At 55.7% G+C, this 24,671-nt stretch overlaps 2 protein-coding genes across 24 annotated transcripts in view; both read left to right on the top strand.

The window, feature by feature from the left end:
* Sorbs3 (sorbin and SH3 domain containing 3) overlaps positions 1 to 6,650 on the top strand; it is a 32,403-nt gene extending 25,753 nt beyond the window's left edge. For all 19 annotated transcript variants that reach the window (XM_076545288.1, XM_076545295.1, XM_076545287.1 and 16 more), the window contains 5 exons: positions 832 to 957; positions 3,135 to 3,443; positions 4,168 to 4,271; positions 4,500 to 4,606; positions 5,862 to 6,650. In XM_076545288.1, coding sequence (XP_076401403.1) covers positions 832 to 957; positions 3,135 to 3,443; positions 4,168 to 4,271; positions 4,500 to 4,606; positions 5,862 to 5,923 — 708 coding nt within the window. In that variant the 3' untranslated portion in view covers positions 5,924 to 6,650. The remainder of the gene's footprint in view (positions 1 to 831; positions 958 to 3,134; positions 3,444 to 4,167; positions 4,272 to 4,499; positions 4,607 to 5,861) is intronic.
* A 2,900-nt stretch (positions 6,651 to 9,550) lies between these two features.
* On the top strand, positions 9,551 to 22,814 carry Pdlim2 (PDZ and LIM domain 2). 5 transcript variants are annotated; one of them, XM_076545310.1, is made up of 10 exons: positions 9,551 to 9,680; positions 11,976 to 12,070; positions 12,840 to 12,991; positions 14,952 to 15,021; positions 15,122 to 15,273; positions 15,447 to 15,525; positions 19,024 to 19,109; positions 19,281 to 19,408; positions 20,886 to 21,003; positions 22,262 to 22,814. In XM_076545310.1, the coding sequence occupies exons 2-10, from the start codon at positions 11,978 to 11,980 to the stop codon at positions 22,437 to 22,439; spliced, it is 1,056 nt and encodes a 351-aa protein (XP_076401425.1). In that variant the 5' UTR covers positions 9,551 to 9,680; positions 11,976 to 11,977; the 3' UTR covers positions 22,440 to 22,814. The 5 variants fall into 5 exon arrangements, 4 of the variants coding, with proteins under 4 accessions (XP_076401425.1, XP_006986439.1, XP_076401424.1 ...); XM_006986377.4 differs by lacking the exon at positions 9,551 to 9,680 and adding an exon at positions 10,563 to 10,611; XR_013042509.1 differs by lacking the exon at positions 9,551 to 9,680 and adding an exon at positions 10,896 to 11,301 and having other exon boundaries at positions 19,024 to 19,134; positions 22,262 to 22,281.
* Positions 22,815 to 24,671: the final 1,857 nt, after the last annotated feature.

Here is a 24,671-nt window from a genome sequence, read left to right as displayed (position 1 = left end):
TCTGTGTGCTTGAGCTTTCTCTGCCGCTGCCAGCTGCGTTCAAGATCTTCCCTGCCTTTTAATTCTTTAACGGGCAGAGAAAATGAACCTGACCAAGACCCCTAGACTGTATGTCTCAGTCACTGTTCTATTGTCGGGAAGAGACGCCATAACCAAGGCAACTTTTATGAAAGAAAGCACTGGGGTCTTGCTTACCATTTTAGAGTTCACTGTTGTCATGGCAGGGAGCATGGTATCATAGAAGGTGCTGGAACAGTAGTGGAGAACTACGTCCTGAACCACGGGCAGAGACAGAGACAGAGAGACAGAGAGGAGGGAGAGAATCACTGGGCCTGGCTTGGTCTTTTGAAATCTCAAAGCCCACCCCCCCATGACACACTTCCTCCTCCAACAAGGCCACACCATCTAATCCTAGATTTTAATCTTTTCTTTTTTTTTTTTTTGGTTTTTCGAGACAGGGTTTCTCTGTGTAGCTTTGCGCCTTTCCTGGAACTCACTTGGTAGCCCAGGCTGGCCTCGAACTCATAGAGATCCGCCTGGCTCTGCCTCCCGAGTGCTGGGATTAAAGGTGTGCACCGCCACCGCCCGGCCTATCCTTCTAATCTTTTCAAATGGTGCCACTGCCTGGTGACTAGTCATTCAACTCTGTGCGGCTCCGGGGAGTGGGGGTGGGGGGGGGTGGCCGTTCTTACTCAAACCACCACACTGTATCACCCCCATTTGCTTCTGTGGCCCCTCTTAAGGCGGCCGTTGGACTGGCTTCTGTCTTTGCCTCCGCCATGTGTATCCGGTTAGTATCCGGTCTCAACTCTTCTCATGACCTCCCTGCAGGTGCTGCCTGCCGATGAGATCCCTAAGCCCATCAAGCCGCCCACGTACCAGGTGCTGGAGTACGGAGACGCCGTGGCCCAGTACACCTTCAAGGGGGAGCTGGAGGTGGAGCTGTCCTTCCGAAAGGTGAGGGCAGGCAGGGCGTGAGAGAGTGGACACACACACACACACACATACACACACACACACACACACACACACACACACACACACACACACACACGGGGACACAAAGGTGACCCTGCGGAAAGAAATACACTTTTTGTTTGTTTGTTTGTTTGTTTTTTTCGAGACAGGGTTTCTCTGTGTAGTCCTGGAAGTCACGGACCAGGCTGGCTTCAAACTCACAGAGCTCTGCCTGCCTCTGCCTCCCGAGTGCTAAGATTAAAAGTGTGCACCACCACCGAACATTTTTTAAAATGTCAACTATACCTAGAATTTTGGTTTTTCCAATCTCTTGACTAGGTTACTTTTTTTTTTTTTTTTTTTTTTCTGACAGGGTTTTGTAGTTTGGAGCCTGTCCTGGAACTCACTCTGTAGACCAGGCTGGCCTTGAACTCACAGAGATCCGCCTGCCTCTGCCTCCCAAGTGCTGGGATTAAAGGTGTGCACTACCATTGCCTGCCCTTCATTTTACTTTTAATTTTGAGACAGGTCTTGCTTAATTGCCCAGGCTGGCCTTGAATTCACTCTATAGACCAGGTTGGCCTTGAACTCACTCTATAGCCCAGGCTAGTCTTGAACTCACTCTTTAGCCTAGGCCGGCCTTGAACTCTCTGTATGAGTGGTTTGCCTGCATGTGCGTGTGTATCTTGTGTGCAATGCCCATGCAGGCTAGAAGCGAGCACCAAATCCCCTGAAACCAGAGTAACAGATGGCTGTGAGCCACTATGTGGGTGCTGGGAATGGACTTCCAGTCCTCTGCAAGAGCATCAGATACTCTTCACCACTGAGCATGTCTCCAGTCTCAAGGCCTTGAGATTTTGATATTCTTGCCTCCCCAGTAGCTGGGATTATAGGCCTGTGCCATGGCTTAGCCAATTTATTCCATTTTTTGTTTTGTTTTGTTTTTTGTTTTTCGAGACAGGGTTTCTCTGTGTAGTTTTGGTGCCTGTCCTGTATCTCACTCTGTAGACCAGGCTGGCCTCGAACTCACAGAGATCCTCCTGGCTCTGCCTCCCGAGTGCTGGGATGAAAGGCGAGCGCCACTCTTGCCTGGCTTATTCCATTTTTGAAAAAATGTTACGGACAGTGTCTCACTCTGTTATCCAGGCTGGCCTACCAGGATAGCATGGAACTCACTGTAGTCCTCCTGCCTCAGCTGCCCAAATACTAGGATTATAGGTATAAGCCAGCATGTGTTTTTACAAACTGCAGGTTGGCTGGCCGCAAGGATCATAATCTACATTTTTAAAGGAATAGAAAGGAATTCTGTGTAAAGGACACTGTGTCAAAACCAGGCCCTTATGTGTGCACGTACATTTGTGTTTGTGGCTTCTGGGATGTCACTGACATGTATGTTTTGTGCTGGGTTATGGTGAAGAAAGTGAGGTTTCTATGAGATGAGGAACTGACCTTCCTTTGGTTGAATTTGGGGGCAAAGCCTACAGATGCCCCTAGTGAGTTCCTCCAGGAAAAGCTGGCCCCAGAGGCAGGCAGGGATGGAGGTGGGCGGGGTGGCTGGGCAGGAGAGGACTGGGCAGTGAGGGGTGGGGACATCCTCCTGAGAGTAGCCCACTGAGATGGTGGCAGTTTTACCCCAACCTCTAAAACCCTGTGCTCCTGAGAATGCCTTCTGCCCTGGGAGGGGGTCACAGGACACGTGAGTCAGGGGCATGACTGAATTGTGGTGGCATGCTAAGATCCATCCAGCGCCGCTTCTGAGGCCACCCTGGGTTTTGTGTCTCATAACAACAGCAATGGTAGCTTATCCCACTTAATACAGAGCAGCTTGCCCAAGGCCACATAGCTGGGACTTGGCTTTGGGGTTTGCACCTGAGTAATTAGCCACAGCCCCACTGTGACTGGGGGTAGGGGTTGCTATCGTCATGAGCCTGCTAAGGGTATGACCTGATCAAAACCCAGCCCCGCCTGCTGTGGGGAGAGTTTAGTCTTCCATTTGTTCCTGACTCCTCCCCCATTTTCCGCTGTGTGGCCTTGGGTAACCTGCTGACCCTTTCTGGGACCGATTCCCTCAAGCATGTACCGTGTGAGGCCTGAGTGAGATGACCCCGGTAAGCCACCCTCAGGTGTGTGATGCCCGTGAAACCCCTGCTGACACAGACCCCTCTCTAACCCCGCAGGGGGAACGCATCTGCCTGATCCGCAAGGTGAACGAACATTGGTACGAGGGACGTATCACCGGCACAGGACGCCAGGGCATCTTCCCGGCCAGCTACGTGCAGATAAACCGGGAGCCCCGGGTCCGGATCTGCGATGACAGTCCCCAGCTCCCTGCGTCACCCCACCTGACACCCACTGCCCGTGTGGCCTGCCACCCCGGCCCCCCCTCAGTACAAGTGGACCCCACTGACTGGGGAGGTCGGACCTCCCCTCGCCGCTCTGGCTTCCCTTTCCCCATCACCCTCCAGGAGTCCAGACCCCAAACCCAGGTGAGGTGGCCTGCTTCTCACACTGCCTTCCTAGCCTCTCACCGGTCCACACTGGTGACCCTTCCTGGACAGCCTCCGGACGGAGAATCGAGGGGCTGGGCAGTACCTAGCATGGCCCCACCTTGATTTGGTCCAAACCTCTTGAGATGGTTCCTGATCTCTGGTCCTCCTCCAGCTCAGAGAGGCATGGGCGGGGCCTAGCTCTATGTGGACCAACTGGGGTGACGGGCTAGACCTCCCGAGCCTCCAAGATGCCACTTTTCAGTGCATGTCTTTGCTGAGTAGTGCTAGGTATCAGGCCTCTGGTGCTTGCTTGCTGTGTGGCCCACGAGCAAGCGGTTTGTGCTCTCTGGGTTTGAGTCACCCCTGTGTAGAAAAGCTAACCGTTCCCACTGGAGGAGATGGATGGGTAGGTCTGAGCAAAGGTGTCTGGCAGCCCTTCATCGTGCCCTTGGCCCTGGGGTCCCATGTTCACAGCACGCCTCTCTGAGCAGGTCCAGCTGCTCCTGGCTCCTCCTTGGACCTGTTTTGTCCTTGCTGGTGCTCAGAAGTCCAGCCACTCACCCTGCCTGGGGCCTGGGCCCACAGTCAAGTCCCTCTGAAGTGAGCCAGTCAGAGCCCACCCTCCGGGGCCTGCGGGTTTAAGGAAACAGCATGAAAACCACACCTACTTCTCCCTCCCACCCCCTCTTTGTGGCCCTCCTTTCTTCCCATGAACCCCCAGAGTCTCAGCACTCCTGGACCAGCCCTGTCCCATCCACGAGGCACCAGCCGTCCCATAGATCTGGGGACCCCCTCCCCAAGCACCACAGCGATACACTGGACTCCGTGAGTACCAGCTGAGGATGCTTGCCCTGGGTGGGAGTTGCTGGCAGGCAATCCCAGGTCCTACCCTCCTTCCCCTATAGACTGGGGAAAACTCCTAAGTAAAGCTCGTCTTTTGGTACTCAGGTGATGGGGAGAGGGGCCCTGGAGTGACAGATCTTGGTAGAACTGTCAGCAGGTCTGGGAAAGAGCCCAGGGCCTCTCTGGCTGCCATGCCGCCATTTCCCACAGGTACCGGGCTATGTACCAGTACAGGCCCCAGAATGAGGATGAGCTGGAACTTCGTGAGGGGGACCGCGTGGATGTCATGCAGCAATGTGATGATGGCTGGTTTGTGGGTACGTGGCCTGTGGAGGGGAGGGCAGGCCAGAAGGAGGAATCTCAGGGTCGCCATGGAGACTTGAGTGGCAGTGCTGAATCAGTTAAGACTCATAGTCAACACCCCCACCTACCCTCTGTCCCAAAGAGAGGCAAGCCGCCCCCCCCCCCAAGACTGTCTCGGCATGTGCTCAGTGATAGTCACATTTGGGACAGGCTTCCTGACTTGCAGACCCCCTGATCCTTCTCTCCCCATACCACGGCTTCCGCAAGCAGGTCTCGCATCCAGGGTCTTCTGCCCCACCCCCGCCCGCTCCCACAACCTGGGAAACGATTTAATATCTCAGCCCTTCACTACTGGCCCCAAGACATTGCACTTTAAGGCCTAAGACCCAAAGCCTCACATTGCTCTTGTCCAGTGCCAGGAGACCTACCCACCAGACTCCCCAAAGTGGGCAAGCCTTGATTACCCTTGGCTTCAGAGGAGAGGCCAGGGAGAGAAGTGAATGGCTAGAAGCCCTCCTCCTGACAAGCAGACTTTGAGGCCCACAGGATTGAAGCCCGGCCTGGGCAGAGGCGTCGTAGGAGCAGACCCTTGATAGTACAGTCTCCTCTTTTTGATATGATTCTCGGTGGTTTGTCATACCACAGCAGTCCTTGCCTCTCCCTCCACTCGTCCACTTTTGCTTTTGAATTTCTTTTATACCACGGATGAAGCCATAAAGGTATGGGGAATGACTTGGGCCTGTGATATCTGGTATAATAGTATCCAATAGCCACGTGTGGCCACTTACATGTAGATTAGTTAAAAAGAAAGAAAATGAAAGGCCCTCCGTTGTTCTAGCACATTTCAAGTACATTCCCTCCCTCACCCCAGGACACGTGTGTCTCCAGCGGTCTTAGCAAGCCAAGAAGCCTGGCGTACCATCCCAGCTTCTACCCCTAGGCCTGCCCAGTGCCCATCTCTGAAATGAAAGTGTTCTGCTAGATCAGTGGGTTCCGCCCCGTAGACGGTCTGTGATTCATCTTCCCAATTCTCGGTTTTCTCAAAGAAGCATGGAGTTGGTGCTGTGTGCAAAGCTGTCTTCCCTGGTTGGTTCACAGGCGCAGCGTTGCACATCTAAGCTTGCGCCGCCAGGGGGCAGGAATGAGCAGAGGAAAATCTAAGTCCTTTCCCCGAGAGAACCTGATTCCACTTGCAGTTCCAGGTTCAGTCAGCGGAGGGCGCGCCCTAACCCGCGGTAACCTGCCTTTCCTTTTTTTTTTTTTTTTCAGGTGTCTCCCGGAGAACTCAGAAATTTGGGACATTCCCTGGAAATTATGTAGCCCCGGTGTGAGTGGTCTCCATGGCAGTTTGGAGCCAACGAGGATGGGGTGGGGAGCAGTAGCACTATGGGAGGGAGAGAGGCCCCCCACACCCTCCTCCCCCCAGGACCCGTGCTCCCAGCATCTGCAGAGACCCCGGCAACCTTCCCTCCGAGCCCCCCTGGAGGTCCCCTGGACTGATTCCCACCCGTGAGTCACGGGCATATTCCTTTGACGGCTCCCCCGCACCACCCCTCAAAATACAGACGTCTGCTCTGATGTGGAGACTGTCTCCAGGCCTTATTGAGACCAGACCCCCAGGCCCCCATCCCCCCCAGCGTTTCCCCTAATGGGGACTGGCTCCCATTCACCCCCATGGGGTTCCTCTAATAAGGACCAGCCTCCTACCCTGGTAGAGACCAAAGGACTCCTCCAGTTTCTCACCAGCTGGCCCGCCACCATTTTACCTTCTGGCCTCCAGCTGGGCTTCAAAGCAAGGTGAGGAACACCTTGTCAGCCTTTCAAAGCCCAGTGAGAGGTCTTGCCCCTAGGCTTCCTCTTCCCAGAGGCTCCTGACCCCCTGAGGACCTCCACATGTACTCCGAGCCCTCCCTCCGACTAAGGCCCACAGTCGCCCTGACCTCTCTCTCAGAAGACAGAGTCACAGGGAGGCGTGCTTGCTGCCCTCATCCCCAGGCCTCCCCAGTATCTAGATCCCCTCTGGAAGAGAATGTACAATAAACACGGATACCAGGGATATGCACGTCTGCATCCTTCCCCTTTTGGGTGGGTGTAGCGGGGTGGGGAGGACTCTGCCCATTTAGGAGCGAGCGTGGGATTTCTTTCGGTCGTGGGCAGTGGCTTGAGGTAGGTGGGCCGACTGTATGCAGGAGGGGAGTAAATCACCCATGTCTCCTGTCTCAGCAGGAATGACAGGCAGAAGGGACCAGCTCCAAGGGCCAGATAGATGGGAGGTGCTGAGAGTGAGTGTCAGCGGAGACAGGACAGGCCTGATGGGAGGGAGAGTCCAGAGCTGGGGACGGATGTGTGGCCTTCATTCTGGAGCTTTACCAGGCGGTGGCTGAACTTGGTGACGTTTGTAAATGTTCCCCACTTAACGCTCCCCACGAATGCTCCATCTCCATACCAAACTCTGGTGGTGTTCTTCTCTGGGCTCACTTTTTTTTTTTTTTTTTTTTTTGAGCATTCAGTTTGGAGAAGCTGGGAGTGGGTGGGGCAGAGGTAGCCAAAGCAACTTCTTCTCACCCAAGGGCTTGGTGGCCTCTGGGGACATTAGCACATCCTGGGCCCGGCCTTTCCTCCAGAAAAGGAATTCTCTTTGTCGCTGAGTCAGAGTCTGACTCCACGACCCAGGGTGGCCTGGAATTGGAGGTAAATCTCCTGTTTAGGCCTCCAACGACAGCCGGCCACACCCACGGATCGGCAGCTGCACTCTTGGGCCGTGAGTAGGCAGAAAGGGACTGTGCCTGTGTGTCACCAACCTAGACAGTACACCTGCCTGACGGGAGAGGAGCTCAGAAATGCAGAGGCCACATCCTTATCGGAAGCTGCAGCCAGCTCAGCCTCATCCCATGCCATCCATCAAGTGCCCTGACAGTCCCTGTCCGGGGGCCCCTGGAGGAGGACAATCACTTGGGGATGACTTTGGGGTGGCCTAGGGTTGGGCTGCTTCTATGTTCTTCCTGGTACTTCTGTCTCCTGGGCCTGTCACTTAAGGTGCCCTTCCCCGGGGTAAGTGGGTAGAGTTGGTGACTGACATGCAGAGCGGTGACCTGGCCCTGGCTGGTTCCTTGAGCCTGGGTGTGGCTTGGCCCCCAGCCAGGGTGGTTAAACAGCTGCTCGCAGAACGAGACCTGCATGCCCTTATGCCCTCCTCCACTCAGTGCTCATCTTGGCCTGGTTCTAGATTGGCCAGGCCCTCCCACTGCCCAGGAAGGATGAGTCGCGAGGGCCCTGCTGGCCTGCTTTTGATCCCTCACCCTAGCTTGTTTTAATGTCCCTTGGTGCCCTCATGAAACATCTCAGGGTTGAAACTTTTTCCCTGAGCAGAAACCAAACCTTCTCTTTGACGAGGCTCTGGCACCTCTCCCACAGCCTCCAGGCAGGCCTGTGAGATGGCCACGCTGACACGTTGGCCTGGTGAAGAGAGTCCGAGGCTGCTGGGGTGGCCCACCCCTCAGACAGGTGAAGCACATGCCTTGCACTCAGTACCCAGAATCATTCAGAGCAGGGCAGGTCCTTTCTGCATGTCACAGTCATGCCCTTGGTCAGACGACTTTGTGGTGGGATTTGTGAATACTCCATCCAGAGCAGGGGAGGCCTATGGACTAACCTGTGGTGTTTTCAGAGCCTGTCTGAGGGGCCCTCGAGGGTCCCTGAAGACAGCATTGCATAGTTCCTGGCAGACCGTGGGTGCTCAATAAAGACTTGTTAATGAATATTGTTCGAATCATTGGGCGAAATGAATTCTTTCCTGTTGCCTTCTCTCCCTACCACATCCCTTAACTTTCATGTCTTGCAATCCTTGACCACCTTCTGTGGGAAATCATCTGCCGAGCAGGAGGGTAAAATGGACATCACCACATGGAGAAACTGGGGCTCCAGAGAGCCGTGGAAACTGCCTGTCCTGGCTTCCTTTCTCTGTTGCTGTGATAAGACACTGTCACCAGGGGTTCTTTCTTTCAAATTTATTTTTGCGTGCATCGGTGTTTTGCCTGCATGTATATCTGTGTGAGGGTGTTGGAGTTACAGACAGTCGTGAGCCGCCACGTGGGTGCTGGGAATTGAACCTGGGTCCTCTGCAAGAGCAGTCAGTGCTCTTAACGGCTGAGCTATCTCTCCAGCCCATCACCAGGCTTTCTATTGCTGTGATAGAATACGACCCAAAGCACCTTGGGGGAGAAAAGGGTCAGCTTATAGTTCCACATCGCAGTCCATCCCCAAAGGAACCCAAGGCGGGAGCTGAAGCAGAAGTCGTGGAGGAACGCAGCTGAACGGTTTGCTCTTCACAGCTCGCACAGCCTGCTGGACTTAGACCACCCAGGCCCACCCGCTCAGGTAGGGAACCGCCCACACTGAGCCCCTGCATCCATCAGCCATGGAGAAAATGCCCCCACAGACACGCTCACAGGACAGTCCGGGGGAAGCAGTTCCTCAGTTGGGGTTCCCTCTTCCCAGATAACTCCAGTTTAGTCAAATTAACTCAGCAGCGCATGGTTAAAGGCAGCTGAGACACGTAAGGGTAAGGAAGGTACTAGAACCCCAAGGCCGTGCTTGCCCTATCAGAGGTCCTGCTCAAGAGGTTCCCAGGAGGCTGAGGGTGGAGCTTAAAGAGAGGTACATCCAGGTCTAGGGCCTCAGGTTCAATCCCCAGCACCGAGGCAAACATTAGAGGCTTCCAGTCTAGGCGGCCAGGGAGAGCAGGTGCAGCAGAGGAATGGCCCCCTGGATTAGTCAGTGGTGGGGCCATTTACCTGCCCAAGATGTGGTTGTGGGAGGTGGGGCCAGGGAGGTGACTGGAGGCTGGCTGGCTGAATGGGAAGTGCCAGGGACTAGGAACCACACCAGCTCTTTATAGGTGAGGAGGATGGTGAGGGTGGCCAGGGCAATCCTCTTGGGGAACTCGGAGGGAATGACTCACACCTGAGGCAGGCAGGTTACAGCTGTATCCACAGGTGTGCTGCTCGGTGTGTGCCAAGTCGTAAGAGCAACCGAAGAGGCAGAAGGCAGCTGCGTGGGCCATCAACTCCCCAGGGCAAGGGTTGCCAGGTATAGCTCTGGGGGACCCTCTGGTCAGATGGCTCCTCCTTCCTGGGCCTGCACCTGCCCACCTCACCCTCCTTTGTCCCGTTGGCCTGAGCCCTGGAGCCTGGTAGAAGGGATGGGGCAGACTCGGGGTCCTTGGTGATGGTTGGAGCTGGCCCATGCCAGGCAGGCTAGCTGGGAGAGGAGGTGCCTGGTGACCCTGCCAAGCGCTCTCCCCGTCTCCTCTGGGTCTGGGCATGCCTTCCTGCTCAGGGTAGGCTTGGCTAAGTCGCTGGCAGCACAGAGCCATCAGTGGGGCGTCTGCTCGGGAACAGATAGGAGGATGGAGAGATGGCTCAGGTTTGGGGTTTTGTGGGTATCGAGACCGCAGCTGCGCCATCATGGGAGCCAGGAGTGGGCAGAGGACCACGGACAAGTCCACTGAGCCAGCGCTTGCCTGATAGAGCCCTCGATGTCGCGGTCCCTTTTCCTATTGTGGGGTGGTACGAAGTCTCCCCGTAGTCTGCGCTTGCGGGGGAGGGTCTGTCATTTGAACCGCTCCCCTGTACTCAGGGACAGTCCGGGAGGATGCGGGCACCTCGGAAGGGTCTCAGCCTAGAGGCGGCTCGGGGAGAGTCTGCTTCCCCCGCCCCCACGCCCACTCCCAGCTCCCCCGCAAGGCGCGGGCCAGGTGGCGGCGCCCCGGCTCGGCTCGCAGCGCAGAGGAGGCGGCTTCCCGGGCCAGGGGCGGCGGCAGGGGCGGCCCCGGGATCACATGGGCGGAGGCAGGTCCCGGAGCCCCGGGCGAGCTCTCCCTAGAGTCGGACAGACGGCTGCGGTGGAACGGCGGCGGCGGCGGCGGCGGCTCCTCGTCCTCACTCCCTCGGTCCTTCCCTCCCTCCTTCCCTTTCCCGGCGGGCCTGGCCGCCCAGCGGGACAGGCAGGCGGCAGCCAGGTGAGCGCGCGCCCACCTGCACCCTCCGCGGGCCACCGCCCTCGGGGAGCTCCACCTCGCCGGAGCCTCCTACTCTTGGCCCGAAGCCTCTCTTCGGCCCTGGGTACCGGGTGGTTTGGCTTGGCCTTTGACCCGGGCGCTCGTCCTCTAGTCTGGGGCCTCCGGGGTACTTTGGCCTTGGTGGGAAGGTGGCTTGAGAACCCGTGCTGGGGACAGCCAGGCTGACGAGCTAGGCAATTCCCGAACTACTCGCAGCCCTGGGTCCACTGGCCGGCTCAAAGGTCTGAGAGTCTCAGGGCGTTTGCAGACTTTTCAGCCATCAGCCCAGAGGCCCGGTGGCTGGGCCTGGGTGAAAAGGAAAGCCAGTTGCCTGGGGACAAGACAGTGGACCTGCTGGTCTGGCCAACCCCCTCCCCTAGGCCTTGATGTTCTTGAGATATTGGACAGTACTTGCTGACTCCGTACCTCCCCAGGGACAGTCTCAGGATGGGTGCTGGGCTGGGTGGTGCCCAGCCTGGCATTGCAGCTTCCTGACTGGGTTGACTCCTGGCTCCAGACCTCGAAGCTCAGGAAATCCTAGGAGGGCCTGGTCCACAAAGACACTCCCTTGTGGGGCAGAGGGGGCTGCAGATGGGAAGCCCGTGGCCAAACTGGCAGCACCATGGACTTGCCCTGCTGGCCAGCACCAGGGTGGGTGTGCCTCCCTTGGCGGATGAGCTTTGGCCTCCTTGCTCAAGCTGTTCAGAGGGCAGCAGGCCCCTAGAGAAGGTAGTCAAGCTTCCTCTTGCTCATCTGACCCCACTTGTCAGGGCTGGGCAGGTAGCCAAGATGCCCCTCTGAAAGTCCTTGGTCTGATACCTGCCAGTCCCAGGCCTGGCTAACTTCTTGCTGTCTGGTAGGGGCCACCCCAAGGCTTGCCGTCCTGTCCTCCTGTGTGGAAAGCTCCGCTCTACACAGAGCGTGCAGGAAGTATCTTGTGCTCTTAGTTTGGGGGACAGGAAACAAGCCCTTGAGGTACTGAAGCGGGGGTGGGGTGCAGATAACTCCTAACACCTGCTAATTCCTTCTCCCCGTTTTCCTCCACACACTTGTAGGGAAGTCTGGCAGCTTGCCAGTGGGGCGACTGCTTCTCTTAGGGGATCTGCTAGGCCCAAGACCCTAGAAGGGGGAACTCGGAGTCAAGGCCTCCCAGGGTGGGGGGAAGTGAAACTCTCCGGAGAGGGAGGGACTTAGTCACTTCCTCTACCACCACCACCCAGGCCCAGGCCCTGCTGGGCAGCTCTGAGACCTGTCATCCATCTTCTCCCTTTTCTTTGGGGTGTGTTGTGGGAGTGGGTCCCACCTCCCGCTCGTCTCTTCCTCAGGCATGGCGCTGACTGTGGACGTGGTGGGGCCAGCCCCTTGGGGCTTCCGCATTAGCGGAGGCAGAGATTTCCACACACCCATCATCGTGACCAAGGTAAGGGCTGTTTTCGGGAGATCAGGAGCTAGCTAGCCCCTGAAAATGGGGGGTGTCTTGTTCCCCCACAGGTACTTCCCCCAATTTGTCCTGGCGCCTGAGGCTGGCTCTGGGCAGTGTTGGCCAGGGGGACAGCTGTTCTCTGTTGCCATGGGTATGTGGGGTCTCCTTCAGGAAGGCCGTTAGGAAGTGAAGGAAGAAGGCTGAGGACAGTCTTGAAACTCACACCTGTTGGTGGCCTTTGGGGGTGGTTCTAAAGGACAAATGCTTCTGCAAGTTCTTGGTAGGTTGCAAGTTTCTTTTCCACTCAGGCCCGGGTCCTGGCTGGAGTGCGTTCATAGCCACGGCCATATTTAGTCAGCCACCTGCAAGGTGTGATGTGCACGGGCAGGGTTCTCGGTCCAGAAAATTCCCAAGTTCAGTTCTTAACATTCTGCTGTCACATTCCTTGGGAGGCTCGTGTTTGAATGCTAGTGTGTGTGTGTGTGTGTGTGTGTGTGTGTGTGTGTGTGTGTGTATGTGTTGTTGTTGTTGTTGTTGTTGTTGGGGGGATGGGGGTGCCCCTCAAGCCTGTGAGGGATTAGCTGGCAAGCTGGCAGACGGGGCAAGGCGGAGAAAGAGGTGGTATAAGTCCAACCCTGCTTCTGCATTTCTTGGGCAGCAGAAGGAGGTCCCTTCTGCTCCAAGCCTTCTCAAGTGTGCCCCTATCCAGGGTGGGTTCCAGGTCCCAAAGACTCACCAGCCAGCATCTGGCTCCTCATCCCTACAGGTAACAGAGCGGGGCAAGGCTGAGGCGGCAGATCTCCGGCCTGGCGACATCATTGTGGCCATCAATGGCGAGAGTGCCGAGAGCATGCTGCATGCTGAAGCCCAGAGCAAGATCCGACAGAGCGCCTCACCCCTACGACTACGGCTGGACCGGTAGGCCTTCCGTCTCCACTGGCTGGCTGGTCCTGCCACCTTCCCCCTCCTCCGCCTCTCCATTGCCAGCCAGGCAGCCGCCCTCAGCCCTGCCGAGGGCCCCGGTGCAGCCCCATCCCAGTCTTCCCAGGCTCTTTGGGCATGTGGGAAGTCCTCAGCTCTGGGCCCGGGGTAGTGGAAAAGAAGGTGTCCCGGTGACTATCTGGGTAAAGGTGGGCGCCAGGCTGGGCGTGCAGCCACAGGCGAGGTGGGGCAAGCTGGCACCAGCTACCTGAAGCCCGGGTTTGACTGGTTCCCAGGAGTGTGAATGGTACAGGGTGTGGGCATGAAGAGGTTGAAGAGAGGAAACTTCAGGGGCAAGGTGTCCCCGAGGCTGAGAGCGCCTCCAGTGCCCTTGTCTCTGAGAGGTGGCTGTTTTTGTAGATCCAGGTGGAGGTGGGAACCGGAGACTCATAACTCACAGAGCTTATTGTCCCTTCCCATCACTGTTTTGGGCTTTGCCGTTGAACATGGGTCCTTGGCACTCTTGAGGAGTGTTGTGGGGTGGTGGTGATGGTGGTGGTGGTGGTGGTGGGAACAGGTGGCTACTCAGGGTGGAACATCACAGTGAGTCATAGTTCAGGAATGCTGGGAGATTCCTTGGTCCAAAGGCTCTCTGGGCAGGCCTGGAAAGGAGCTGGATGTCTTCTGCTTCTTCTCTCTGCCTCTGTCCCACTGCCTAGCTTTCTTTTGGCCTCTGCACTCTTCCTCACCCATGGGCCCCGCTGGTAGGTGATATTGAAGAGGCGGGCTCCCATGGTATTGGCTCTCTTCATGCCATTCTGTCCCTGAGTGTTTGCAGGAGAGAGACCTGGAGGAGGAGGAGGGTGGAGGGGCCCTCATGGCATCTGGGAATGGGACCAAAATCCACAGGAGGCTGCAATCAGGAGAAGATCTGCTGACACCACTGCTTGCTGTTAGGTCCTTCTCGGAGGAACCTGACCACTGGGGAGGTGGGCCTGGCCAGCTCAACCCTGCTGGGCAAGCCAAGGCTGGAGTGTCTTCATTCTTTGGCCAAGACCCCTCCTCAATCCTCCCCCCACTTCCCCAGGAGGCAATCAGAAGTTCTGAGGCAGGCGCTCCCCTCGACCTGACCTTGTACCTGACCCCTGACCCTGGGAGACAAAGGCTCCTGCTAGCCAACCTTGCTAGAAGTGGCCAGAGGCCCAGGAATGTAGTAACGATGAAGGGCTCCTCTCCTCACCTTTACCTCTGATCTCCAATGATCTCCCAATGATCTTCAGGCTCCTGCCAGTTCCACTTGGGTCAGAGGAGCCTCTCTGGCTAGCTGCTGTTGGTTGTAGGTTGGATGCTGAGCTTTCTTGTAGCTTCAGTCTGGAAGGGAAGGGGAGTCTGCCTTGCCCCTTGTTTTGCTGGGGAGGAGTCTGAGGCAGGGTTCCCAAGTGACCTTCCCGGAGACATTCTGGCCATTACTAGAGACGAGCCTATCAATGGGGAAAAGTAGGTGTCTGGTTTGGCCAACAATGGACGTTAGGACTGGGGACGACTCATTTCCCTCCCATGGCTTTTCTTTCTCCGCAGTTTAAAAGACAAAGGGTTATTTATATAGAATTAGCCATCTTCCTCAAATTGATCTCAAGCAGACACTGTCTGGTGATTGGATGGAATGGAAGAAAATAGGCATGTGGGTCATGGGAGGAACTTCTGATAAGTTGAATTTATTAAGCATTCTGCTGAAACAGCCCTTCCTGTCATGGTGCCCAACCTGAGAGGGATGATGGTGGTGGTTGATGGGAGTCATTTGTTTCGAACTCAACAAAGTTAAAGCATCCAGTGTCCAAGTGTCTTGGATATTTGGCTGGCCTGGAGAACCAAGCCTGGGAATGGTGTTCAGGATGGGGATGTCTAGGACCTTGTGACAGACGTGTCTCTCTCTCTCTCTCTCTCTCTTGTCCCTCAGGTCCCAACCTGCCTCTCCAGGGCAGACCAATGGGGAGGGCTCCTTGGAAGTGCTGGCAGCTAGATTCCAGGTAAGCTGGTCCTTCCAGCCGTGAGCTACAGCACCCCCACGTACCCTGAGGGGTGCAGCCAGCAGGGTCATGCCAATTCTCTCTTGGCCCTTCTCCACAGGGCTCCCTGAGGACACGCCATGACAGCCAGTCCTCCTGGAGACCTGCCTATTTCAGCCCAGCCTCCCTCAGTCCGAGGCCAGGCAGCCCTTTCTCCACTCCACCCCCAACCAGCCCACTTGCTGTTTCTGGAGAGGATGTAATTGGCTGTAGGTGAGCTCAGTGACTGGGTGCCATGGCCAACTGGGCCACCAAGTCCAGGCCTGGCCCCTCAGAGTCTCAGTGGTTATGTGTAGGGAACCCTGGACACCCCCCACCCCCCAACTTCCTCCCTGGGGCAGGCTGTGTGGGCTCCGCACCCACACCCCGCCCCCCTCCAATTTCAGTTTCCAGAGTCTGACACACTCTCCAGGCCTTGCTGCTACTCACCGCTTGTCCCACCCGGGCCACCCTACCAGCCAACAGGTGAGGCTTCTTGAGGGAAGATGTCTCCCTCTCATGCTCCCGGCGGCCACTGTTGCCTCTGACACTAACTGACAGCGGCTGGCAATACCTGAACAGCCGGTGGGACCATTCCCCTGTGACAGGTACATGACACCCCTGAGCCCGGGAGGTCGCTAGCACTGGGACCACTCTGCATCCTGTGCTCCTGCCGCTCCGGCCCCCTCCATCCCCGCTGGCGGTCTCCCTTCTCAATGTGTTTCTTTTGGGCTGTGGCTGAAATAGTTTTGCTGCTGTTGTTGGGATGAGTCCCTCTCCGTGCTGGCTGCATCTCCAAAAGACATTCCTCCCCGTCACAAGCCCCCCACTCCCACCCCCCAGCTCCTGATCTCCTTCTACTCAGCCCAGAGAGCCTCTGAGGGACTGTGGTTCCGTCTCATGCTGCCCTTGGCCAGTTTTCTGTCTGCTCCTTCCTCTGCGGGACCCCTCCCCCACCCGGTCCCCAACATCCCTGTGACCACTGCTGACAGCTTAAGCCCCAGGTGGTATTTCTCCTCCCCAGGGGCAGGGGCGGGGCGATGAAATAGCAAAGAGGACAACCGCCCTGGCCCTTAGCTGCTGGGGTTAGAGTGGCTGGGGGCATGTCTGGCCTTTTGGGTGAAGGGAACGAGACCCAGCTGCTGGAATCTTCCTTCTGGGTTGGTTCTGCATTCCAAAGAACAGGGTCCTTTAGGGGTTTTAGTGGGAGAGGACAAGGATATGTGTGTGTGTGTGTGTGTGTGTGTGTGTGTGTGTGTGTGTGTGTGTGTGTGTGTGTGTGGTGTCTGGAGAAGGAAGGGGCAGGATTTGTGGTGCTAGGGCCATGTGCCTACCCCAGCCAGGGCCAGCTGGGTGGGTGCTGTGGCGGCCACGGATCCATCTTTAAAGAATTTAAGATGTGGCTGTTGAGATAAGACAGACATGCCAAACAATTTTGAAACAATTAAGTATGAAACAGTGTGGGATTAATTACAAAAGCAGGAGACATTCCGGAAGGGGAGAGAGAGAAGTAGGTTGGGTGGCCTGGGAAGGCTCCGTTAGGAATTCCGCTGGACAGTGGAGGGAGGCTGGGGGTAGGGTTTCGATTAGAGGGTGATAGAGAGTGACCTGAAATCCTAGGAGAAGGGGAGACGGGTCCCAGCAAGACCTGGCAGGTTTTGAGCCAGGCTGGAAAGGAGCTTGGGCTGGAGCTAGTGGAGGCATCCTTTCTGGCCACAGAATTTCCTAGGGGCTGTTGGCTCAGCAGCCCGTGGGCGCCCCAGGGCAGATCTTCCTGGAGTGTCCCACCTAGGCAAAAACGGGGATGTAGGTTGGTGGTCTAGGAGGTGAGTTTCAAGCCAGCAGCAACCCCTGCGGATTTCTATGGGAAAATGCAGATCCCCAGCCTGGACCGGCTGCAAAACGGGAATGGGGGGTTCAGAACAGGAACTTGTGTTTTTTTTTTTTTTTTTTTTTTTTAAAGATTTATTTATTTATTATGTATACAGGAGAGGGTGCCAGATCTCATTACAGATGGGTGTGAGCCACCATGTGGGTGCTGGGAATTGAACTCAGAACCTCTGGAAAAGCAGTCGGTGTTCTTAACCTCTGAGCCATCTCTCCAGCCCCAGGAACTTGTGTTTTGACAAGCTTATATGCCAAAACAAGGAGCTGGGGTCAGGTGGTAGGCAGGCCCTGGCTGGTCCCATTGCTGCTGTGTTACTCAGAGCAAGACCCTCCTCCTCTCTGGTCCTCGGAGTCAGGCGAGATTGACCCTAAGGAACTTTCTCAGCCAGCTGCTTCTTGTGAAGCACCCTCTGGGCCCTTAGGGATGCTTTCATGGAAAAAAGCCAGACCTCCTAACCCCTCACGTTGTGCTGATAGGTGCAGGAGTCATGGGGTCCTCATTTCCTTCTTGAGTCACACTGCAGTTCAGTTTCTTAGAGGCTCCACAGGAAAGAAGCACCTTAGGTCTGATTAGGTCCCTACAGAATTGCTCCCGGTTCTCTGGCCCCCCTCTGGCACTCACCATGAACATTCCTGTCTGCCTGATAGCACGTTTTGGAGGGGTTTACTACCAGCATGCCTATGAAGGTCAAGTGGTGAGGAAGTAGTTTGTTGGATTTGGAGAGGAAACATTCCTTCTGTGAAAGCAGGGTCCTCATTTGTCTGGGAGAGATGGGAGGCAAAGGCAGGCCTCTTCAGGTGATGGCATTGGCTGCCCAGAAAGATCTGTGGGCCCGAGGGAGCAGAGATACTCCGATTTTGTCATGGGCTCTTGGCTGGCTGAGTCTAGAGAGCTGGGATGTAGGATACCCTAGTCTCTGGGGTGTCATTCTGGAAGCTGCAGGTGCGTCAAGTGAAAGCCACACCTCTTCTCTTGCTGGGAATGAGAACTCGGCCCCAGAAGGAGCCTAGGCAGGAAGGATTCCGTCCTCACCTCTCCCCCTAGGCTGGTGTCTAATACAGGGCATATGCTGTCCTGCTTGGAGATATGGCATTGCTCTTGAGGCCCTGAGAAAGTTATCACAGACCTTGTCTAACCCTGAAAAACCATCTAGGAGCCTGGTATGGAATCCTGCCTCAGACCCACAGGAAGTTTGGGCCAGCCACTGTACCCTAGAGTATGGTGGCAAAGGAACCCCCAAAGGCTGGGGATCTATTTCAGTTGGAAGAACACTTCAGGATCTCTGTCCCACCCCAGGTTTCTCAGCCTCACTGGCTGCTAATGGTCCCCTCCCTCTCTGAGTCCTCCAGATCCCATTGGGGATCACACTGGAAAGAGTGCACCCAGGTGCAGGCTGGACACAGGCTTCCAGAATCGACAGTGAAGGAGAAGCTTGAGTCAATGTCCCAGAGCAAACGCACAAAATGAGATTATTTGCAGAGTGTAGCTGCTCATAATGCTTGGGAGGGGGGGTGGTAGGGGTAAGGCAGGTCCAGACCTCAGACGGTAGGAGGAAGGGGCAGCGGGTAGCTCAGAGCCTGACCCTGTTAGGAGAGCTGTGTGAAGGACACCGAGAGTCTGCCCAGCCCCATCCTGGCTCCAGGAGGGCTTAACCCTTTCCACATTTGTGTCTCCATGGCCTTTTGGCAAAAGGATTGCCTTCCAGGCTTGCTTGCTTGCTTTTCTGTTTTTTCTGTGGAATAGGAGGCTGGCCACATCTCTGTGGACAGGTAGTGTGATATAAGTGCGAGGAACGTCTCTAAAGGGTGTCTGTGGGGAGTCCCCCACCTGATGCCCTCCTCGTTCTGTCCTTGTGGGATCTCCAGGTATAACTGAAGCATCTCTGCATCCTGGCGCTGGCCTCTCTCCCCTAATAGGATCCCACCCTCCTTGATGTCTTGGCTCTGAGGGCGAGGGACAGGGTATCTTGCACCAGTAGGTCATTGGAGGCCAGGCGCCCCCTCGTGTTGATTTTGGGAGCAGCATCTGGTAATGCACAGGGAACGTGCTGGCCACTGGGGTTGGGCCTGACTCCTCCCTCTGCTCTCCTCCCACAGGCCGGACACAGTAGCCCAAGCGACTCCTCCGCAGTGAGGGTGCTGCTACATTCCCCAGGACCTCGGTCCTCCAGCCCCAGGTTCAGGTACCAGCAGGTCTTTCAGAGTTGGGTGAGCTTCTGGAGGGTCTGGGGGGGAACTTGTTTCCTTGAGAGGGATGGGAGTCTCCGCCCCTTAGTCCTTCCATACTCTTCAGCACTGGGGTGTGTCCCAACACTCTGGCACAGGGGCTTCATTCCTAGCTGTCTCTTCCACAGCAACTTGGACCTGGAAGAAGACTCAGAGGTATTCAAGATGCTGCAGGAGAACCGCCAGGGTCGGGCCGCCCCGAGACAGTCCAGCTCCTTCCGGCTCCTGCAAGAAGCCCTGGAGGCTGAGGAGAGAGGTGAGGCCTCTAGGCTCCGGGATGAAGTAAGGCCCAAACAGACTAAGGAAGTGGTTTAAGGTCCCATAGCAGAACTAGGGATTAAGGGAGCAGATGTCAGACCCCAGTTGCTTTAAAGAAGTTTATTTTCTGGTTGGAGGTGTACAAGGTACCCCTAGAAGATGGTTATGTGGTACCAGCCAGAACCTGGACAACAAGGAAGTGATAAAGACAGGGACTCCAGGGCCAGCTTCTTGGAAGAAGAGGGATTTGATTTGGCCTTGAAACAAGATCCAAGACTCCAGCAGCCTTAAGACAGTGGCCTGGCTGGGAGCGCTATGGAATGTGGAGGCCGGCAACCAGAGAGCTTTGGGTTAAGAGAAAGTGGCTTGGCCTGGCAGCATGGGAGGGTGTCAAGGAGAGCAAGTTGCTGAGGCAAGGGCCTTGGGAGCCAGAACAAAGAACGCTCTGCCACAGGCTATCATGCCAGGCAAGATAGCATTGTGAGGAACACAATGCAGGCTCCCGCCAGCTGCCCATTTACTCACTGGCAATACACTGATGTGTTTATCCAGCCGAGCAGATGTGTTGAGGCATAACCTGACTTCAACCCCTGAGGAGCTCCAATTGTCGGGGGTATGGTCCTGGGAAGTTCCCACGGGCGTGGCTACAGAAGTGGGATGCATGCTGTCCTCCAGGAAATCAGGAACGATGATGCACTTTGTAGCAGCAGACAGGAGCACTGTCTTGTCCACAGGGAGGATGGGGAACATGAGTCTGGCAGAACAGAGCTTAGAGCTACAGAATGGCCAGTTCCTGGCGGCTGGTTCCAACGCCAGGGTGTAATACTCACACGGCTGTTTGCTGGAACACAGGGGGCTAAGTGAGAAGGTTTTGGAACAGATCCCACCCATCCTGACTCTGAGGTCACTACAGACTGAGGGAGGGGCCGCAGGGAGATTGGTAGTCGTGGTGGGTGGGGGGAGAGTACACACAGAAGGTCACTTCATGGGTGCCTCGGACTCTCAGCTTGGACGTCAGCTGCCCAATGCCTCTGTGCCTCATCTTGGTGCTTGGGCTGGCTCAGATGCAATGATGCATAGAAAGGCCTTTGAAAGGGCTGGACAAAGACACTGTGGTGTTGTTACGACCTAGGACTGCTGTTTAATCATCATGACTGGCTCGCAGAAGAGGGCACCTGCTTGTCTACATCAAACACTAGGCACGGATGTCCCCAGGTTGCTTTAGAAGGACAGAGTTCATACCCCCCCCCAAGCAGCCTTTGCCAAGGGTCTGCCCCAGTCACTTTCCTTCTCTACCTGTCTGTGTTCCCACTGGTACTTCAGAGGTCCATGGGAAAGTGTGCCTTTTGTAACAAGAGTGGGAGTGTCCTGGGGAGGATCTGAAGGGTGTCATAAATGCCATTAAGTACAGCTGGATACCTCTGCGGGCTGGACAAGCAGCTCTCATGCGTCTCTCCGTCTCCTGCCCCTCCCAGGTGGCACACCTGCCTTTGTGCCCAGCTCGCTGAGTCCCCAGGCCGCCTTGCCCACCTCCAAGGCCTCGGCCACCCCACCCAAGCTCCACACCTGTGAGAAGTGCAGTGTCAACATCTCGTGAGTGCTGGAGGGCTGGGCGATGAGCATGCCTTGGGGAGCACGGGACTTTCAGACAAAGCTGGGCCGCCAGTCAGGGACCAACCATAGAGGGAAGCATGGCCAAGCGGCCTCAGGTTCAGAGAGAATGCTTGGCTGTTTCCTGCCTACCCTCACTTTCTCCTCTCTCCCCAAAGGAATGAAAAATGTTTCCACTTTTGGCTTTTCCTACATATTCTCCAAACCTCTGGAGATCTGCCCCCGGATGAGACACATCCCTCCTCTTGGAAAAGCTCTCCCTTTCCTGCCCCTGGGTTCATTTCTCAGTGGGTGGCATTATAATGTAGCCCTTCTCTCTGCTTAAAAAAAAAAACAAACAAACGCTGGTACCCCTCCCCTTATAAATGCCAACACTGAGTCAGATGACTGACTTTGGGCAATTCCTTGCCCTTTCCTGGCGGCAGCTTTCTCATTTGCAGGACAGGGTAGTGCCCTGTATTCTGAGGAAGGTAGGGTGGGAAGGTGGTGTGCATTTGTGGCTCCCCCAGGATCCTGCATCCCTGTCCCTGGAGGGCTTGGAAAGCACAGAGCACACAACCAGCCCCAGGGTATCAGTTCTGATTTCACTGCCTTGTAATGCGGACGCGGATGCCATGAGTTCTGGATTCAGGGTCACTTTCCGAGAGCCACCGCCCAGGGGACGGGTGGGAATTTGTCAGTCTGGGAGACAAGGTCTGCCTCAAACTATACACTCTTGCCTACTTAATATTGTGATCATAGGCATGTGCTAGCAGGCCTAGCTCATGTTCTTTTTAATTAAAATGTATTTATTAATGCATGTATGGGTGTGGAAGTAACCATGGCGTTCATGTCGAGGTCAGAAGACAGCTTTTGGGAGCTGGCTTTCTCATCCCACCGTGGATTATGGGGATAACACTCAGGTTGCCAGGCTTCTGTGGCAAGTGTTTTCACCTGATGAGCCAGAAGTCTGGCCCTTCTTTGTTGTTCTTGATTGGGAGACCCTAAGAGGGTGTTTGTGCGTGTGTGTGTGTGTGTGTGTGTGTGTGTGTGTGTGTGTGTGTGTGTGCGTGCGCGTGCGCGCGCTGCTGGTGGGGGTTGGTAAAGTGAAATTCCCGAGAGAGGCTTGGGAGGCCTGAGATGTTTGTGTCTGGGGTTCCGACTGGCTGGGGAACAGGTCTCCTGGGAATGGCGGCCTCAGGCCAGGTCCTCCTAACTCTCCTGCCTCTGTCCCGAATCTAATGGCTCTCCCTTTCTGCAGGAACCAGGCTGTCCGCATCCAGGAGGGGAGGTACCGACACCCTGGCTGCTACACCTGTGCGGACTGTGGGCTGAACCTGAAGATGCGCGGTCACTTCTGGGTGGGCGATGAGCTGTACTGTGAGAAGCATGCCCGCCAGCGCTACTCAATGCCTGGCGCGCTCAGCTCTCGGGCCTGAGACTCCAGGCTCTCAGCCTGTCTGTGCTCTCAGGCTCTGCAGACCGAGAGCAAGCAGGGAGGGGGTGATGGCAGGTGGTGGCTTCTTCCGTGAACTAAGGCTGGGGAGACCCCTTTGTCCTCGCTGGCTGAAGCCACGGCTTGGGACTCGTCTCAGGCCGCAAGTGCTGAGGACAGTTTCCACTCTCTCTGGCCTTTCTCCTGCAGGCCAGGTGTTGCACTGCGGTCTGAAATGGCCACTCCATTGGACAGGTTTGTGTATAGGGTTGGGCACATATGGAAGTATCTAGAAGGGCAAGGTGGGCCTGAGGTTAGTGATATTTACGGTGTAAAGTTTTTGACCTATGAACTCTATATACATGTGGATAAAAACCAAGTAGTGTCCTTTTCTCCTTCTTTCCCCGTTCCTGGGAAGCAAGTCTTTATTTATGGGTACCCTCTTATTTCCCCTTCTTAAGCCACACCCCCCACCTCACCCCGCTATACACCCCATCGCAGAGGCCTGCTTCTTTTTTTTTCTTTTTTGTACCTTGGGGACAGTATCCCAGGCACCTCAGACTTACATCCCTCCCAGCAGGACTGGACTGGGACTACAGTATGTACCCCACCCCAGTCAGTGGTTTGCTCCTTGAAATTGGGGGTATACCACTTCCTTTACTCTTTTTTTTTTTTTTTTAAAGATGGTTGCTCATGCTTGGAGGGAAGGGGCTTCTTCTCTGAAGCTAGGAGAGACACAACAGCAGAGAACCAGAGAACCAGGGAAGGGCTTCTTGGCGAGACCGTCAAACGCTCCACAAACTCAGCTGTGGGCGGAGCTGGGCTGGGATCTTCACTTAGTGTAGCTACTCCCAGCCTCACTGACTACCAGTGTACACCGATGAGCAGGACAAGCAGGAACCGGAACCTGGTGATGGTGTGTGGGTGGGTGGAGGAGCTTGATCCCTTAGGCTGCATGCTCCATTTGGAACAGTGATCCATCAGCCAAGGATATCCTCAGACCAGGGGCCCCAGGGTGGCCTTGCTCAGGAAGGGCTGTGGCCTGAGACAATCCAACGGAGTACTCACTCCAAGGTACTGCCCATCACCCACCGAGAGCTTGTACCCTTCTGCTGGCTTCACTGATGGAGAAAGGTGCGGCTGGAGCGCAGGGCTGGATCCTGCCCTGTGTGGGGTGCATTTGAGCAGAGAGGAGGGTAGGGGGCAGTGGTCCTCTGCAAACCCTTAATTTGGGGTCTGATCTATCAGCTACTCTTAGTTTTAATCTCAGAGGACATTTCAGAACATCTTCAGGTGTTGTTGTGTGTTCCAGCCATGCCCGCTGTCAGCCTGGGAAGGGGGAGGCATCTAAATCGTTTTCAAAGGGGATCAGAGCTGGCTGTGGAGGGTGGGGGCTTTGACGGCGGTCCTTGCTATCTGGCTCTTTGGGAAAGGAATCTTGGCAGAGACTGTGTTGCCTTCTGAGACACCTGTGGATATAATTTGCACCTTGATATAATCATCTCACCTTTTGCCTGGATGGCTGCCTGAAGATGAGCCTGTATTTTTATAGAAAAGATCAAGGCTGGCAGGCAGGCGGGCGGGCAGGCGGGCTGACTGGCAGAGTCCTTCAAACTCAGCCACTGGTTGGAAAGGTGGTAGTCTCTTTGGCGCCATCTAGTGTTCAATGACCCCACAGCAAGAACGTGCTCACAGAAGAGGAATTCCTTCGAATTTGGGCTTTGGCACAGTGGGCAGGCAGAAGATTAAACACTTTTTTTTCACTTTCCTGGAGATAATGTTGAAGCAGCAGCTATGGGGCTGGCATAATAAAGTACAGTAGCTGCTAAGGATGTCTTGGAACACACACAAGGGGCTGCTAGAGATTCAAAGCTACCGCCCTCTGAAAAAGGACGGATGCATGTGTTGAGAGATGGGTGACCGCCAGCAGTGAATGCTCAGCTTCGAGCAGTGGCTGCTGGGGAACCTGCAGTAAGATCCCGAGAGTCTGAAAACCAGACGTGATAGGAACTTCACCTTGAGGCTCTGGGGACACTTGGAAAATGTTAAAACGAGTGACAGGTTGGGAAGGGTGAGTTGGATTACCGATGTGGTTATATCTCCACCTGCAACAAACCCACTGTGGGCCAAAATGTGCCACCAGGAGTGAAGGAGGGCCGGGGCAGGCTCTGGTGTTCACTCCTTCTCTCCTCCTCACCCCAAGCCAGCTAGTGGCGAGTTCTCATTCTCTCCAATC

Source organism: Peromyscus maniculatus, chromosome 9 (genome assembly GCF_049852395.1).
Source record: "Peromyscus maniculatus bairdii isolate BWxNUB_F1_BW_parent chromosome 9, HU_Pman_BW_mat_3.1, whole genome shotgun sequence".
Taxonomy (NCBI): Eukaryota; Metazoa; Chordata; class Mammalia; order Rodentia; family Cricetidae; genus Peromyscus; species Peromyscus maniculatus.
The sequence above is the reverse complement of the archived record's forward strand: the minus strand, read 5'-3'. Positions and strand labels throughout refer to the sequence as shown.